The sequence below is a fragment of the Mesoplodon densirostris genome, chromosome 9 (genome assembly GCF_025265405.1).
Source record: "Mesoplodon densirostris isolate mMesDen1 chromosome 9, mMesDen1 primary haplotype, whole genome shotgun sequence".
Taxonomy (NCBI): Eukaryota; Metazoa; Chordata; class Mammalia; order Artiodactyla; family Ziphiidae; genus Mesoplodon; species Mesoplodon densirostris.
The window spans coordinates 15,196,913-15,213,942 of NC_082669.1; the positions used below are offsets into that span (position 1 = coordinate 15,196,913).

Below are 17,030 nucleotides of genomic sequence, written 5' to 3' on the forward strand. Positions count from 1 at the left end.
AGTGAGTGGGTCAGAAGCCACTGGTGAACAAGTACTTTCTTCAGTAATGGGAGTTGGTGTCCCTCGTCATCTATTATAGTGCCTTCATCTGCTTTAACAGTACAGGTTTTTTGTTGTTGTTGTTTTTAAAAGGGCTGTTTTCTAGTAACCACACATTCTTTGGAAGAACCTGGAATTGCAGAGGGAAAACTTCTCTCTCTCTTTTTCTGATAGAACGGCATGTTTTGGCCTGACAGGAGTCATTTTCAGCTTATTTTTCTTGTAAGAAATGAAAGTTTATGTCTCTTTCAATGTTGGGACAAAGGCACATAGTATTTAGTGTTGCAATTGATTGTGAGAAATCTCCAGATTATTTTTCCTCTGAAAATTTGGGCACCATTTCCAAACTGTGTGGAACTTTAATACTTCAAGATGTTAATAAGTTTTCTTCCTCTCCCCAACTGAAAAATGATCTTCTTTATGGATAAAGTTTATAGAAGTACTATATTCAATACTCCCCTCTCAGAGATTCCAATGCACACGAACATAGGACTGCATCAAAATAAAGAGACATGTTTAGTCTTGTTATACCCAGAGTTTCTCAAAGTTACTTATCCATGAAAGCTCCCTTTTTTTTAATGGAGCATCTACTAAAATCTTGAGGGATTAGTGTTCCAAAGTATTCATTTTAGCAAAACACTACTCTAGTGTTCTAAATCTTAATGCATTTCCAAATTGGCCTGTAATAGAGCTATAACTTATTTCAAAGTAAAATAATTTTGTTTGTAAATTGCTTTGAGATCATTGTAGTCGCTCTTGTAGTAGATTTAAATCTTCATTGTATATCTCCATGCTATAGTTTAAATATTACATATATTAATAATTTATTTTCAGTTGGTTTCTTTACCTGTAAAATTTGGGTCGTAAACTTTTTTAAAAAAATAGGAATTAGAGGTTGTATATGGTAACAGTATTTCCAAAGAGTCATTAGTTTTTATTTGTATTTGTAGATGCAAAGAATATAATGAAGGGGGCTGCATATTGAAGTCATGGTCTTGTTTTTTCCCTCTTAGGTCATGATTCGTGAATTGGGTGGTATTCCAATCATTGGAAGCAAAATCAACAATCCCAACCAGAGTATTAAAGAGAAAGCTTTAAATGCACTGAATAACCTGAGTGTGAATGTTGAAAATCAAATAAAGATAAAGGTAAGTTATCTGAAATCACAAAAGGTAAGGATTTCTGTAAATGAAAGAGAAAAATAACAAAAAGGTAAGTAATGAAATTTTAGTAGGCCATACTTTATAACTTTATAGCCAAGAATTATTTTTTTTCCAGCTTTATTGAGATATAATTGACATAAATATTGTGTAAGTTTAAGGTATACAACATGATGATTTGATACACATACATATTGCAAAATGATTACTGCTACTGTATAGCATTGGCAAACACCTCCGTCACCTCATAATTACCTGTGCATGCATGTGTGTGTAGTGAGAACATTTGAGATCTACTGTCTTAGCAACGTGCAAGTATACAATGTAGTATTGTTAACCAGTCAGCTTGCTGTACATTTGATTCCACAACTTATTCACCTGATAACTTGAAGTTTGTCTGCTTTGATCACATCTCCCCATTTCCTTCACCTGAACATTCTCCTCTCTGTTTCTGTGAGTTTGGCTTTTTCAGATCCCACATGTAAATAAGATCATTCATTGTTTGTCTTTGTCAGACTTATTTCACTTAACATAATGCCCTCAAGGTCCGTCCATTTTTCACAAATAGCAGGATTTCCTTCTTTTTTATAGTGAATAATATTCCATTGTATATACACACCACATTTCCTTTATCCATTTGTCCATTGATTGACACTTAGGTTATTTCTCTGTCTTGGCTATTGTGACTAACGCTGCAGTGAACATGGGGGTGCAGGTGTCGCTTTGAGATAGTGATTTTGTTTTCTTTGGCTATATACCCAGAAGTGGGATTACTGGATCATATGGTAATTCTATTTTTAATTTTTTGAAGAATATCCATACTGGTTTCCATAGTGGCTGCACCAACCACCAACAGTACACAAGGGTTCCTTTTTCTCCACATCCTTGCCAGCACTTGTTACTTCTTGTCTTTTTGATAACCACTCTACTGGGTGTGAGGTGATATTTCACTGTGGTTTTGATTTGCGTTTCCCTGATGATTAGTGATGTTGAACGTCTTTTTGTGAACCTATTGACCATTTGTATGTCTTTGGAAACATGTCTACTCAGGCCCTCTGCTCATTTTCATGGAGACTAAGTCAGAGGAAGGAGGGACCTGAACCAGCCAATAAGAAGTGCAGTGGACTTTTGAATTTGGGGTTCAGTTTAATCCAAATGTGGTAAAGGAACCAGGCCAAAGTCAGATAACATCAGCAGGAAGACACAACAAATGAGGAAATTATGTTAATTCAACATTTATTGAGCTCCTGCTCTGTGTTACAGAGTTTAGAAATGAACATGATTAGCTCTTGTTTTAAGAAAGCTAGAAGGAGGGATAAGGCAAGTCCACAAATAGTTGTAATTCAAGGCAGAACATGATGAAATACTTTAAGGAAAAATACAAGTAAAATATCGTTGAATACGCAGAAAGGAGAGATTTCATTCAGAAGTTTCTGTAAAAGCTAGAGCCCAGGATGGCTCTTAAGACTGTCTAAGCTTTCTACGGGCAGAGTTGGGGAAGGAGGGAATCACAAGAGAAAGGAACAAGGTGAGGTGGGCACGGCTCCAGGAATAACTGAGCTGGCCCATTTCTTGTTGCTAGAACTGAAGTGGAGAAAAGATTCAGAGCTAATAAGGATGTAAATGCTCAGCACATTTTAGGAAATGCTTTGAAAGACATGAGCATCCTGTGAAAATACATGATTTATAATGATTCTAAGGAAATGCCATTTTTTTTTAAAGGATGGATGTATAATGAAATGGTGACCCAGGACAGCCAGATTGATGTGTAAATATCATTTAGATCTTGAAACCAGATTAAAAATTTAATCTCTCTTTGCTTTACTGCCATTAGGTAACATGAATACATTTGGATATTTTTAAAAGTTAATACTGGCTTATGGGACGGTTGGTAATTCCTTAGCATTTTTTTTTTTTTTTTGCGGTACGCGGGCCTCTCACTGTTGTGGCCTCTCCCGTTGCGGAGCACAGGCTCCGGACGCGCAGGCTCAGCGGCCATGGCTCACGGGCCCAGCCGCTCCGCGGCACGTGGGATCTTCCCGGACCGGGGCACGAACCCGCGTCCCCTGCACCGGCAGGCGGACTCTCAACCACTGCGCCACCAGGGAAGTCCATTAGCATTTTATGTTAGGGAATTTTTCTTACCAATTAGAATGTTTGGTGGAGTTCGGACTTAGGTGAATACCAATTATTTGTGAGACATAATTTTTCCAAGCTGGAGAGATCATGGCCAAACATAGAAAATAGAGTTTCAGAAAAATTTCCATCACCCTGGGTTTAGTTTAGATCTGTCACGTGTGAAATAGGAGTACTACTGGCATTGCATTACTTTTTGCCAGTGGCGGTTTACAAATTACGAAGGAGTAGTTCATATACATATACCTTGGTAAATAAGAACCTTGGGCCAAATAGAGTTTGCCTCTGGTTACTTTTTTTTTTTTTTTAATTTATTTATGGCTGTGTTGGGTCTTAGTTGCTGCGCGCAGGCTTTTCTCTAGTTGTGGTGAGCGGGGGCTACTCTTCGTTGCGGTGTGCAGGCTTCTCATCATCGAGGCTTCTCTTGTTGTGGAGCATGGGCTCTAGGTGCGTGGGCTTCAACAGTTGTGGTACGTGGGCTCAGTAGTTGTGATGCGTGGGCTCTAGAGCGCAGGCTCAGTAGTTGTGGCGCACGGGTTTAGTTGCTCCACGGCACGTGGGATCTTCCTGGACGAGGGCTTGAACCCGTGTCCCTTGCATTGGCAGGCGGATTCTTAACCACTGCGCCACCAGGGAAGCCCTCTGCTTACTTTTGAAGAAAAGAACTCTAAAGAAAAGTTCTATTTGACTTTGTGTCCCCCCCATTCTTTACTTCTAACATGATATCGCCCCTACATCCTACTGTTCAGGTACTTAACCATGGTACACAATGGCCCTACAGGTCTTCCTCCTCATCCTAGTGTGCCCAGACACAGAAAGGCAGACTGGGTTGGGAGGTCCCCCACTGGTGTTGGGAGCATGGTCTCTGGGGTTGGACACTGCTCCACCAGCTCGTTACATTGGGCAGGGGGTCCAAGGTCCTGGAAGAGTTTAAAGTCAGTAAAATGGCCACACTAACACTGCCCCATTAGGGTTGTCTCAGGGCTGAAGTGACGTATAGCTGTAAAATGCTCTGTGCCTCCCATTAACAAGGGCAGCTTAAAAGAAAAAGTCACCCAAGTTTGAGGGCTGGATACAAATGCCGTCTTTCCTAAGGAGCAAGTCTCATCCTGAACAATCACCCTGTTCTGCTGTGCAGAAAAGTTACGGTTCAATAGAAAAATTTTGGAGATCCTAAGACGCTCACTTTTTCCCTGCCTTCAGGTGTACGTCAGTCAAGTCTGTGAGGATGTCTTCTCCGGCCCCCTGAACTCCGCTGTGCAGCTGGCCGGACTGAGGTTGTTAACAAACATGACAGTGACCAATGACCACCAGCACATGCTTAGCAGTTACATTACAGACCTGTTCCACTTGTTGCTCACGGGAAATGGAAGCACCAAGGTATGAAGGAAGTGGTTGGTCGTTACTTGCAGTACAAACAGCTGTTGCATCCAGTTTATTAAGATTGGAATTCAGTTTACAAGTGACCCGTCTTAAGTTGATACTCCTCAAAAAAGAAAGTTCAAAGTTTACTAGAAACCCTTACATGGGCGCAAGAAAGTATATTATTTTTATACCCTAATATTGAATTTCAAAGTTAACTTGTGAAAATAATCTGTTGTTTCACTTATTAATAGATGGGTATTCATTTGGTTCTCTGAAAATCAGTTTACCTTTTACTGAAGTGAAGTAGCTAGCTTCACCCGCACCAGATACAGGACCATTGTGATTAAAAGAAGTCTTTGAGTGACAGTGCTGGGTAATTGAATTTTTTGCTTACCTCAGGGTTAACAGAACTTTTTTTTTTTGATTCGACCATTATGTGTTGTAAAATCTTTCCGAAACTTGTAAGTTTCAGTAATGCATGTCTCAGTGCTCCACTTTGACCTGTTATGTATCAATAGATGTAGGAGGCAACAGAGTTGGAGCTGAATTAACTGGGACATCCTGTGAAAACTGCTTGAGTAAACCCCTCATATTGGTGTGCATTCTTATCAAGCACCATTTTTCAAGAAATACCATAAAAACAGAAGGTAGAGTAATCAAAGGTTCTAATTAGTTGAGTCAGTTGTTCATCAGTGTTTTACTGTATTGGTCTGTGTTCTCTGGCACAGTTGAAAAAAATGCATGAGCATTTTAGAAGGACTAAATGTGAAGCCAAACTCCAGATAATCAACTTCACTGAAGTTACTTCTGAGGTTATCAAATTGTGATTACAGCAGAGCCTTACTATAGTCCTTTAAAAATTTGTTCTGAGATGTTTTTATATGGGCTTTCCACATTTCAGGTAGCCAAACTTACTTAGATCTGGCCCAAGAGGTACCCGAAGGCATTCAAAATTAAATGTAATAATCATATTAGCAGTATTTTAGGAATAATGCTCCATCCATAGGCAATTTCCAAATGCACACACCCGTCAACACCCCTCTCTCCAGGGGAGCAAGGTAACTTCCAGCCCTTGACCCCCATAGAAACTGCATTCTCTCTACCCCATGGCATTGGGGCTGTTGGAAACTCCTCTATTTCTCTCTGCAGCTACTTTGCCCAGAACCTCAGAGGCACGTTGTGTTCAGAGCCAAGCACCTCTGGCCTTGGGGCTGTATATATCTGTCTCAGAGATGGTTTATATTTTATGACATTTTGAAAGTGACTCACACCACAATACTATGTTCATTTTTGGTTTGTTTTGTTTTTCCACTACATTGCCTAGCAGGTATTTCTGGGATAGAAAATTTGCTTTTTTCGTCTGTCTGGGAGGCTAACCACCAATTGTTTCTCCATTAAACAATGACTTTAGGGACTTCCCTGGCAGTCCAGTGGTTAAGACTTGGCCTTCCAATGCAGGGGGTGCGGGTTCGATCCCTGGTCCGGGCCGCTTGGCCAAAAATCCAAAACATAAAACAGATGCAATATTGTAACAAATTCAGTAAAGACTTAAAAAATGGTCCACATCAGAAAAGTCTTTTTAAAAAAATGAGTTTAAAGTTGCAACTTAACTTTCGGATAATAATCCATTTGTAAGTGGAAAAATGTATCCATTTTAGATATTTTCTTAGTAAAAAACCACCAACATGAATTTTTAAAATTTTTTTTTTTTTTTTTTTGCGGTATGCGGGCCTCTCACTGTTGTGGCCTCCCCCGTTGCGGAGCACAGGCTCCGGACGCGCAGGCTCCGGACGCGCAGGCTCAGCGGCCACGGCTCACGGGCCCAGCCGCTCCGCGGCACATGGGATCCTCCCAGACCGGGGCACGAACCCGTATCCCCTGCATCGGCAGGCGGACTCTCAACCACTTGCGCCACCAGGGAGGCCCTAAAATATTTTTAATAAGTGATCTCACTCTACTATAATAATCTCTTGGGTTCAACAGTGTTTCATAACTAAATACGAATAGTAGAAGGTGAATTTAAATAAACCTTGTGTTTGCTACATCTGCCGTGAGAACAAAAGAAAGTAATGGCTTAAAAGAAATGTTCTAGAGCCACCACAAGATGGCATGTGTGACACAAGAAAAAGTTAGGACTGACCGTGGTTTCAAAACAAAATACATATACGTTAACTGTTTAATCTGTAGTTGTACTCTAACTTTATATATAGTTTTTCTCACCTTTAACACACGAGATGTAAACCCGGGTCACGAGTCTAAAAGCAGGCAGCTGATTTCTATCTTTCTATCTTCATACTTTTTATTTTATATTGGAGTATTGTTGATTTACAATGTTGTGTTAGTTTCAGGTGTACAGCAAAGTGATTCAGGTATACATATACATATTACTTCTCAAATTCTTTTCCCATTTAGATAATAAATACAAAATATTGAGTAGAGTTACCCGTGCTATAGAGTAAGTCCTTCATGGTTATCTATTTTAAATAGTGTTTATATGTTAAACCAAAACTCCTAATTTATCCCTCCCAACACTATTCCCCGGTGGTCACCCTCAGTTTGTTTTTGAAGACTGTGAGTCTGTTTCTGTTTTGTAAATTAGTTCATTTGTATCATTTTTTTTAGATTCCACATACAAGCGATATCATATGATGTTTATCTTTCTCTGTCTGATTGACTTCACTTAGTATGATCATATCCAGGTCCATTCACGTTGCTACAGATGGCATTATTACATTTTTTTAAGGCTGAGTAATATTTCCTTATATATGTACCACATCTTCTTTATCCATCCACCTGTCGATGGACATTTTAGTTGCTTCCATGTCTGGGCTAGTGTAAATAGCCCTGCAAGGAAGGTTGGGGTGTATGTGTCTTTTTGAATTATGGTTTTCTCCAGATATACGCCTACTCCATAGTGGCAGTCACCAATTTACATTCCCACCGACAGTGTAGGAGGGTTCCCTTTTCTCCATGCCCTCTCCAGTGTTTATTGTTTGTAGATTTTTGGATGATGACCATTCTGACTGGTACCCCTTGACACCCCCTCGTGCTTTTTTTTTTCTTTCTATTGGAGTATAATTGCTTTACAATATTGTTAGTTTCTGCTGTACAATGAAGTGAATCAGCTATATGTATACCTATATCCCCTCCCTTTTGGTCCTCCCTCCCATCCGCCCATCCCACCCACCTAGGTCATGTCAGAGCACCGAGGTTAATAACTTCCTGTGTTTTATAGCAGGTACCTGCTAGCTCTCTGTTTTATGCGTGGTGGTGTATATATGTCAGTACTGATCTCCCAGTTCATCCCACCCTCCGCTTCCCCCACCCCGTGTCCACGTCCTTTCTCTACGTCTGCATCTCTATTCCTGCCCTGCAAATAGGTTAATGTGTCCCATTTTTCTAGATTCCATGTATATGCGTTAATATATAGCACCTGTTACCAATTTACATTCCCACCGATAGAGTAAGAGGGTTCCTTTTTCTCCATGTGCTCTCCGGTGTTTCTTGTTTGTAGATTTAAAGATGATGGCCATTCTGACTGATGGGACATGATGCCTCATTTTATTTTCATTTGCATTTCTCTAGAAATAAGTGATGTTGAGCATCTTTTTTGTTCCTCTTGGCCACATGTATGTCTTCTTTGGAGAAATGTTTATTTAGGTCTTCTCATTGTTTGATTGGGCTATTTTTTTATATTGAGCTTCATGAGCTCTTTGTATATTTTGGAAATTAACCCCTGTTGGTCACATCATTTGCAAATATCTTCTCCCATCCTGTAGGTTGTCTCATTGTTTTTATGGTTTCTTTTGCTGTGCAGAACCCTCCTGCACTCTGAAATTTATCATGAACATGTATTAATTTTATTTAAAAGTTTTGAATGATAAAAACAGTAAAAGTAGGGAAAGTCATATCTTTCTACTTAAATTAATATGTACAGTGTGATCAAAGGAATGTGTATTAGGATATGTATATGAGAAAATACCAAACTTAGTATCATTTCTAGTCATAGAAATGTGAATTTCCTTTTCCTTTCTGCTTTTCTGTAGTTAAAAATAATGTTCTATAGTAAACACATAATGCCTTTGTAATTCAAAAAAGGTTTATATAATAATAGCCGGGTCTCTTCCAGGGAGTAATGGAGGGCACATTTGTCACTTTTTCCTGATTTCAGTCTGCTCTCCCTGCTCCTCACGTTCTGCAATTTCAAGTACCTTGTAGAAAGTATACTTTTACATGACTTGCATTTTTTTTTTTTTTTTTTTGGCTGCGTTGGGTCTTCGTTGCTGCGCGCGGGCTTTCTCTAGTTGTGGCGAGCCGGAGTTACTCTTCATTGCGGTGCGTGGGCTTCTTATCACGGTGGCTTCTCTTGTTGCAGAGCGCGGGCTCTAGAGCGCTGGCTCAGTAGTTGTGGCGCACGGGCTTAATTGCCCCGCTGCATGTGGGATCTTCCCGGACCAGGGCTCGAACCCTTGTCCCCTGCATTGGCAGGTGGATTCTTTTTTTTTTTTGAATTTTATCTTTTTATACAGCAAGTTCTTATCAGTTATCTATTTTATACATGTTAGTGTATACATGTCAATCCCAATCTCCCAGTTCATCCCACCACCACCATCCCCCCCGCCACTTTCCCCCTTTCGTGTCCACACGTTTGTCCTCTGCATCTGTGTGGCAGGCGGATTCTTAACCACTGCACCACCAGTGAAGCGCCACGACTCGCATTTTTAAAGGAAGAATTCCATTTGAATGTTTTCATTACTGACTTTTCAGTTATAAGTGATAAGAGTTCTGATATTTTGGCTAGTCAGCTATAAGGTAACATTTGTTTGCTTATTATTTATGTCACTGCGTAGTTAAATGATTGTAGTTTTTCACATAGAAAAGATAAGCTCCAAGAATCATAGAAACCTAGTATAAAGCACCATATTGTTAGTCTTCATAACCAAACTATCCCCAAATTTTCATACTTGAAGTAGAAACAGCTTTGAGAGATTCCTTTTTTTGTTCTAAAGATCGTATTTCACTTAACAGTAATCGTGATAAAGATTATTTATGTAACATATGCTAAACTTACTCTGTGTTAGGTATTTCTGTGCGCCAGGGGTGGGTAGCTAAGATGTTCATTATTTTCTCCCTGTCTCCCTATCAGTATAATTGGAAAACTAAGGTTTTAAATGAGAGGAATTGAGAAAGCTTCGTGGAATGGAGAAAATTTGAGTCAGACATTGAATAGGCAGGACTTTAAAATGTGGACTTGGTTGGGGGAGGGCCTGCCAGGGAGAGAAAACCCACGCTTGCTAGTCTGAAATAAACCAGTGTTCTTATTTCAGGTTCAAGTTTTAAAACTGCTTTTGAATTTGTCGGAAAATCCAGCCATGACAGATGGACTCCTTGGTGCCAAAGTAAGTTCGGTAGCTTACATATTTGTTTTGTCCATACAAATATATAGATTTGGACAGACAGATCTGGAAGGAAAGGACTTACCTCAAATATTAACAGGGCTTATCTCTGAGGAGCAATATTAGAGGTGGGGTGTTTTTTTGGTTCTTTTTGCTGATGTGAATTTCCTAAAATTTCTGTAATGAACGTATTTTACTTTTAAAAATCATTTTGAAAAGTTCTCCCTAGCAATAATGAATTATAATTTTTCTGTCTCTGTCCAATTTGGGGTACTTGTATATCATCACATCTTATATATTTGACGTGCTTATGTTCAGTGTATCTTAGTATCCACTGAAACACTAGTATTTCTGGAGGTCGCAGTATGTGCCTGATGCTGGGCTGAGTGCCAAGATACACCAGTGAGTCCAGCATTACATGGTGCTTGTCCTCATGAGCTTACAATCTAGGAGAGGAGACAAAAATATGTAAGAAAGGAGCAGTTAAAAGCTGTGGCATTTTGGGCTTCCCTGGTGGCGCAGTGGTTGAGAGTCTGCCTGCTGATGCAGGGGACACGGGTTCGTGCCCTGGTCCGGGAAGATCCCACATGCCGCGGAGCGGCTGGGCCCGTGAGCCATGGCTGCTGAGCCTGCGCGTCCAGAGCCTGTGCTCCACAACGGGAGGGGCCACAGCGGTGAGAGGCCCGCGTACCACAAAAAAAAAAAAAAAAAAAAGCTGTGGTATTTTGAAGGAAGCATAGGTAGTGCTGTGGTAGAATGGACCTCAAGTCCTATAGGAAAGGGACCCTGTCATATTCATCTGCTCAGCTCTATGCCCTGCACACTGTGTGTGCAGTTAGTGTTTGGTGAATTAATGAGTTTCCATGATGACTATATATGATGGATCTTAAAGAGGAAATGGGTGTTTTTCCAAATGACTACATTCTAGGATTCCAAGGAAATAGTATTTTTTAGCTAAAACACAAAACCTCTTTTTTCCATTAGTATATGATGTAGGAGTGCCTAAGATTTTACACATTTATGTTATGCAGTCTTAGGGATAGTTTTCTATGACAAGATTTCTTAAATGCATTCACTACAGCTTTAAAATGTGAACATACACATGGAAAATGTTTTCGTATATTTTTAATTTTCATTGTTTCCTACTTCAGGTGGATTCATCATTCCTTTCCCTTTATGATGGCCATGTAGCAAAGGAGATTCTTCTTCGAGTTCTCACACTATTGCAGAATATAACTACCTGCCTCGAAAAGGACGGCCGTTTAGTTATTCAGCCAACTTTCACTGAAGGTTCACTGTTTTACCTGTTATATGGAGAAGAATGTGCCCAGAAAATGAGAGCTTTAGTTTATCACCATGATGCAGATGTGAAGGAAAAGGTAACAATGATACCAAAATTCTAACTGGTTGGTCATATTTTTCCAAAGAGTAATGCAGTCTAGAAATAATACACATTAAACTTCTCATTTTTCACCTTCCTTACAAAGGGATTCTTTCAACTGCTGAATTTAAACAAACAGTAAATATCACCTTTCATCATTAACACAGCTACAACTTGCCCTGGTCTTGGATCATTTTATTGATACCAAAAGAATATAAGAGCTTGTTCTGAAACCATTTTCTTTGTTTTTGTTTTGCTTTTTGCTCAGCTACTTCAGTTATTTCCTCTACACGGAGTGACAGTGACCTTTTTATGTGTAAGCTACCCTTCCACTGTTGGCAGTGATTTGCAGTTAGTTATTCATCTGGGATAGCAGCAGTATGTTTCATAAGCGCCCTAGGAAGGAACCTGTTCTTTCAGTAGTGATGAGATCGATCCCATACTCCCAAGGCCACCTGCCACTCTTTCAGGTCTGTTCTAATCATTAGAATCTATTCTAGTCCATGAAAACTGTAAACTGTTAAAAATGTTTCCTAGTACTCACCCACTCCCATTCGGTTTGATGTGTATAACATACTGATATCAATCAAAATCCATCCAAAGGCCAAGGCAATGGGTTAAATCAGTTATATAGTCTTTAAAGAGAATGAGCAAGTCTGAATGTGCTGATGTGGAAAGACATCCATGAAATATGGTTGTTTTTCAAAATACATGTTGTAGAAAAATATGACCCCATTTGTGGTTTTTTTAAATCAAAAAAATTATGCTTTATATATGGACAGAACACTTCTATCATTCATATAAAGGCATTTTGGTATATATATCTAGAATGAAAGCCAGACTCCTGAGAATACGATTAGGGAGTAAGGAAATGACTTTTCTATGTACACCTTCTTCTAGTGTTTGAATTTCTTACTCTGGGCATAAATTTCATAATTTAAAAAAATAAATTAGAAAAATGTCACAGGATTATTTTCTCCCCTTAATTGAAAGAAGTTTTATTCATTAATTTTCACCCATATTTTACATGATGAAAATGACAAGATATGAAAAATTCTCAGCAGTTATTTTTTAATAGTATTTTTATCCCATAAGCTACTCTAACAATTTATTGATATATTTGAATTCAGCCAGGTTCCCCCCGCCCAGGTTTTGTAATATTCAAGTTCATAACCACCACCATGCTTAATTATTAAGTAAATCAATTTGTAAGCAGAAGCTTTCCTACTCATGTATTTAAGGCAAAGCTTTAAGAGAAGAGTACTTTAAATTTCATTTGTAAATACATAGATTTCCATAGGAAGTCACAAATCCTCAAACAGAAAAATGTGCTTTCTAAGGGTTATCCTGATACAGAAATGAAACTTGGGAGACATATTTTTACAACAGAAATATGATGAAAACATGAAAATTCTAAATTAGCTACAGCAGTAATAATGTACATTATGAAGGCTAAGGATCATTTATCAAGTGATGCAAACATAAGTATTAACTCCCTGAAAGGCACATTTCTTTATAACAATTTTGCTTAATCTTCCTCCTTGTTTAATGAAAATATATATTCAAAATGTACACACATTGAAACGAAGATTTGATTTCAATGTGCGGTAGCAGCATTGGATTCTAAAACACCCTCTCTTCTTTTCCTCTATTATTAGTTTGAACAAATAACATTTCCTGGAGATCAGAGCATTGAGTTTGAAATGTCCAAAATGCTAGAGAAAAGGGGGGAGTCATCCAGAAAAAATTCCACAGGGAAAGTGCACAGTTCGATCTTTACCTATGTAGGTCATGGCACATCTTACCTTTTTTAGGTGGGCTTTCTCCTAATTGATGGTCCCACCCTCTTGGGCAGTGAGTTTCAAAGTGTTCTTCAGTTATCACGGGAGAAAGGGATTTCAATAAAATCTTACATGTTGGTATGGATGCTGGCTAATCAAAGAGGAAAATGAAATTGACTTAGAGGATGAGACAAACGAAAAGGTATGACATGTATTAGACAGAATGGAAGGAACAGAGTGGATTACTCTTATTTTTCAAAATTTGTTTTTGCTTTGTACATAAAACCCTTCAAAATGTAGATAGGAGAGATGAAGCTCAGTGTACTTCCTAATGAACAGAATGCAAATGGTCATAAAAATTACAGCTTGGAGGAAGCCTAGAAAATGAAGCAGGCCCAATTAAGTGGAACTTAGAACATAATTTAAAGTGCTTGGAGACCCCTCAGTTAAACAGTACATGTGAATACAAAATTAATATTAAGGCCACTCAAGGAGAAGAAATAATTAAGCAAGATGTGCTTGGCTTGCTTCATAGAGCAGAGGTAAGAGATGAATTTTCCATCTGGCGTGCAACAGCGAGGAAGGTGACCACAGAACTCTGGCTAGTGTTAGGGCGACCCATGCCAAAGCTAATCCACCATAAGCCAAACATCTTGATTCCCATCTGTTTGCTAAATGTTCCTTTGGAGTGAAAAAGGTTGTTTTTTTTTTTTCCTGAAGGTTTATTTTATGGGGAAATTTTTTGTGCTTTAGTGCCCACGAATCATATACATTTACCTATATTACATATACATTTCCCCTTGACAGATTTGCATCTTTGTAGATAAAAATGCTAAATTTTGATAAATATTATTTACATTTATCTTGGCTATTATTCTCCAAATTTACAAAATGTGGGAGACAAAGTTGTTAGTCCTCAATGTTTAGTGTCCTTATATGCTTGAATATATATTATCAAAAGCATTAGCCTATTTTCCACTTTCAAATCTACCTATCTGTATTAGGCAGTGATATCGTAAGATATCATTTTCTCCCTTATATTTTCAAACTTTTTTTTAAAAAAAGACTTATTCTTCACAGTTTTTGGAGGTAGGTGAAAATCATCCCCTTGTTGCACATGAGGACACTGAGGCACACTGAGCTTAGGTGACTTGTTTTAGGGCACACAGAAAATCCAAGGTGGAAGCAGGATTAAAATTCAGATTAAGTGGCTAACGTGCATATATATATATGTGAACATAAATTACAGGGCACTACCTGGGTAGCATTTGGTGTAGGAAACCTATTTTGATTATTTGTATGAATAAAGTTCATTTCACTGAGGCTGGATTGGGAAGACAGAACGGGCCTCGAATCAGCTCTCTCATTTAGGAAGGTTCAGAGTAACGGAGTGCGTGTAGAGCCTGTCTAGGACTAAGACCCAGGGCAGTGGACTCCCAGAATCACGGTCTTTTTTTTCAACCACTAATATTCCACACTGGCTTAATAAAAGTAGAACCGTGCTTAAGGATCGTGTAATATAAAAATATAAGAGAATCATGTAAAACAGAAAATATTTATAAAGCTCACTGACATACTGGGGTTTGAGCTAAGAAACCAGAAAAAATAATGAGTATATATATATATAGAGAGAGAAGATGGAATATGGAAAGAATAAAATTTAACTCAAAGTATATGGTCTACTAACATTTAAGATCTGCATTTATCTTTGTAAATTATTTCCTGGCAGCTATATTTGTGCTGAGTAGGTCTGACGTTTAGATTAAAAACAGAACATTTCACAAATCCTGTTCTCATAACCACACTCCCCCTCCTCGGCCCAGCTCAGAGGGCTTTTGATTTGGGGATTGTAGATATGCCACAGAGTATATTATTCCTTTCTTTAAAAAAAAGGTAACTTAGCCCAAACTCCTATGTTTTTATGTTGAAAAAAATAAATCTCTTCACATTTGGCATATAACCACGTGGGGAATCAATGTCATCATTTGCTCTAACAAGACTGTAAGAAATATGTTTCTGTGTGCAGGCCTGTGAGAAAATCTGACAGCCTTGACTTACCATGCAGAAGGCCCCTAAGAATAGAAGAACAGAAATGAGTTTTTAAAATCAGTTTTTCATAATCTCAAAACTCTACCACTAAAGTAGAATGCTTTAGTAAAAAAAATTCCATTGCAATGTTTATGTCACTGAGACACGACTTAAAATCCACATTAGCCTTCATTATTTAAATGACCCACCTCTGAACTCTTCTCTGTTTATAAGAACTGGCAATCATGTTAGTAAGCAGGTTACAACATAGAACACAAACCTGCAGAAGTTGTTTCCAAATGTAAAAAATCGTAATATTCATGAATTTCTTAGTCGTTTTAGATTTACATCAGATGATGCCTTTTTCATTAAAAGCCCCTGTGCTCATATTTACTCAAAGTTGTCATCATCAGTATTAAGGTATCTTGACTCTCCATGCTTCAAGACAAAAAACTCTTCAGTCTTAAGTCCGTATCTTTCTAGAGCCTCACTCAGTTTCACTGGAGGTTCTAAGTAATGCTGGCAAAGGGCAGAGAGAAACAAAAATGGAAAAAGATGAAGCATACATATATTTGGGGGGATATGTCAAACAAGAGTTCAAACTAAAATAAGCAACACAGCCCACTTAAAGTAATGCTCTTCCTTTTCACTGAAGCATTAGCAAATGAGTCAATCACACTTTCTAATATAGAATCATTAAGCCAATAGAAATGTCATATTTATCAATCTGTTAACACCATGCATGTCAAATTTGGCCAACTTAGATTGAGCATTATTAGATTGCATGAACTCTGATCACTATTTCCCTACATGAAATCCCAGTCTAAATGGAATCAATGCTAAAGAATTAAGTGTTACCAATATCTGGGGAGAACATAGACACTTAGATTATAAGGAAGAGTATGTGTGTATAAGCAAACGCTAGAGAAAATACTTTTGGCTGCAGAAGGGTTGTCATCCCCAAACCCCAACCAAATACCGATTCTGTAGTCTGGATTGAACAGGGGCCTGAGGAAAAGAGATGTAACAGATGGAGTTACCGTTTGTTTCCTCACCTTTTCATAACTCAAAAAAAAATAAAGACAGCACACTGTTGAAGAATGTTTCAGCATACTCAAATGTTTACCAAATAAATTGAAACCACTTGAATATGTGTTCTAGTTAAAGAAAGCAAAAGGTATAAAAGAAATCATTTCACCAGTTGTTTCTCTTTCGAGCTAAATCTTTACAGTGTACAGTAGCTATTTTTACAGCAAATAAAGGAAGAAAACAGGTATTACACAAAGGGTTTTTTCCCCAGTTTCAATTAGAAAAGCTATAAAATGTTAAAATTAAAGCAGAAATAAAAATCAAACAGTCTCTGCTCTGATCGCCGGTGGTAAGTCGGCTTCTACCCTCCATGCAGCAGTGGCTGGTGAGCACCCAGAGAGCGGCCAGGTCCGTGAACTAAATAAAAACCCTTGCCTTCCTAGAGCTTTCATCCCAATACAGAGACAGATAAGAAATAAATAAAGAAAACGGTATCTGAGTGGGTGACATGTTCTGGGGAGAACACAGTGGGTAAGTGTCGGGGGTGGAGGTTTAATTTTAAATACAACCGTCTAAGAAGTCCTCTCGGAGACGGCAACCTTTGAACAAAGACCTGAGGGAGCGGACTGCACCAGGCTTTGCGGACAGCTGTGAGGGCTGCGGCTTTGACTGGGAGAGTGATGGAAAGCTGCGGGTCCTTCTGGCACAGGAGTGT

General features: G+C 38.6%; 2 protein-coding genes across 5 annotated transcripts in view; one reads left to right on the plus strand and one right to left on the minus strand.

The window, feature by feature from the left end:
* The window catches only part of ARMC10 (armadillo repeat containing 10), a 33,983-nt gene extending 22,270 nt beyond the window's left edge, over positions 1 to 11,713 (plus strand). Inside the window, exons 3-6 of the mRNA XM_060108150.1 lie at positions 1,053 to 1,187; positions 4,539 to 4,715; positions 10,028 to 10,099; positions 11,248 to 11,713. Of these exons, the coding sequence (XP_059964133.1) occupies positions 1,053 to 1,187; positions 4,539 to 4,715; positions 10,028 to 10,099; positions 11,248 to 11,499 (636 nt within the window). The 3' untranslated portion in view covers positions 11,500 to 11,713. The remainder of the gene's footprint in view (positions 1 to 1,052; positions 1,188 to 4,538; positions 4,716 to 10,027; positions 10,100 to 11,247) is intronic.
* A 734-nt stretch (positions 11,714 to 12,447) lies between these two features.
* Positions 12,448 to 17,030, minus strand: part of NAPEPLD (N-acyl phosphatidylethanolamine phospholipase D) — an 80,197-nt gene continuing 75,614 nt past the window's right edge. For all 4 annotated transcript variants that reach the window (XM_060108149.1, XM_060108148.1, XM_060108146.1 and 1 more), the window contains one exon: positions 12,448 to 15,805. In XM_060108149.1, coding sequence (XP_059964132.1) covers positions 15,677 to 15,805 — 129 coding nt within the window. In that variant the 3' untranslated portion in view covers positions 12,448 to 15,676. The remainder of the gene's footprint in view (positions 15,806 to 17,030) is intronic.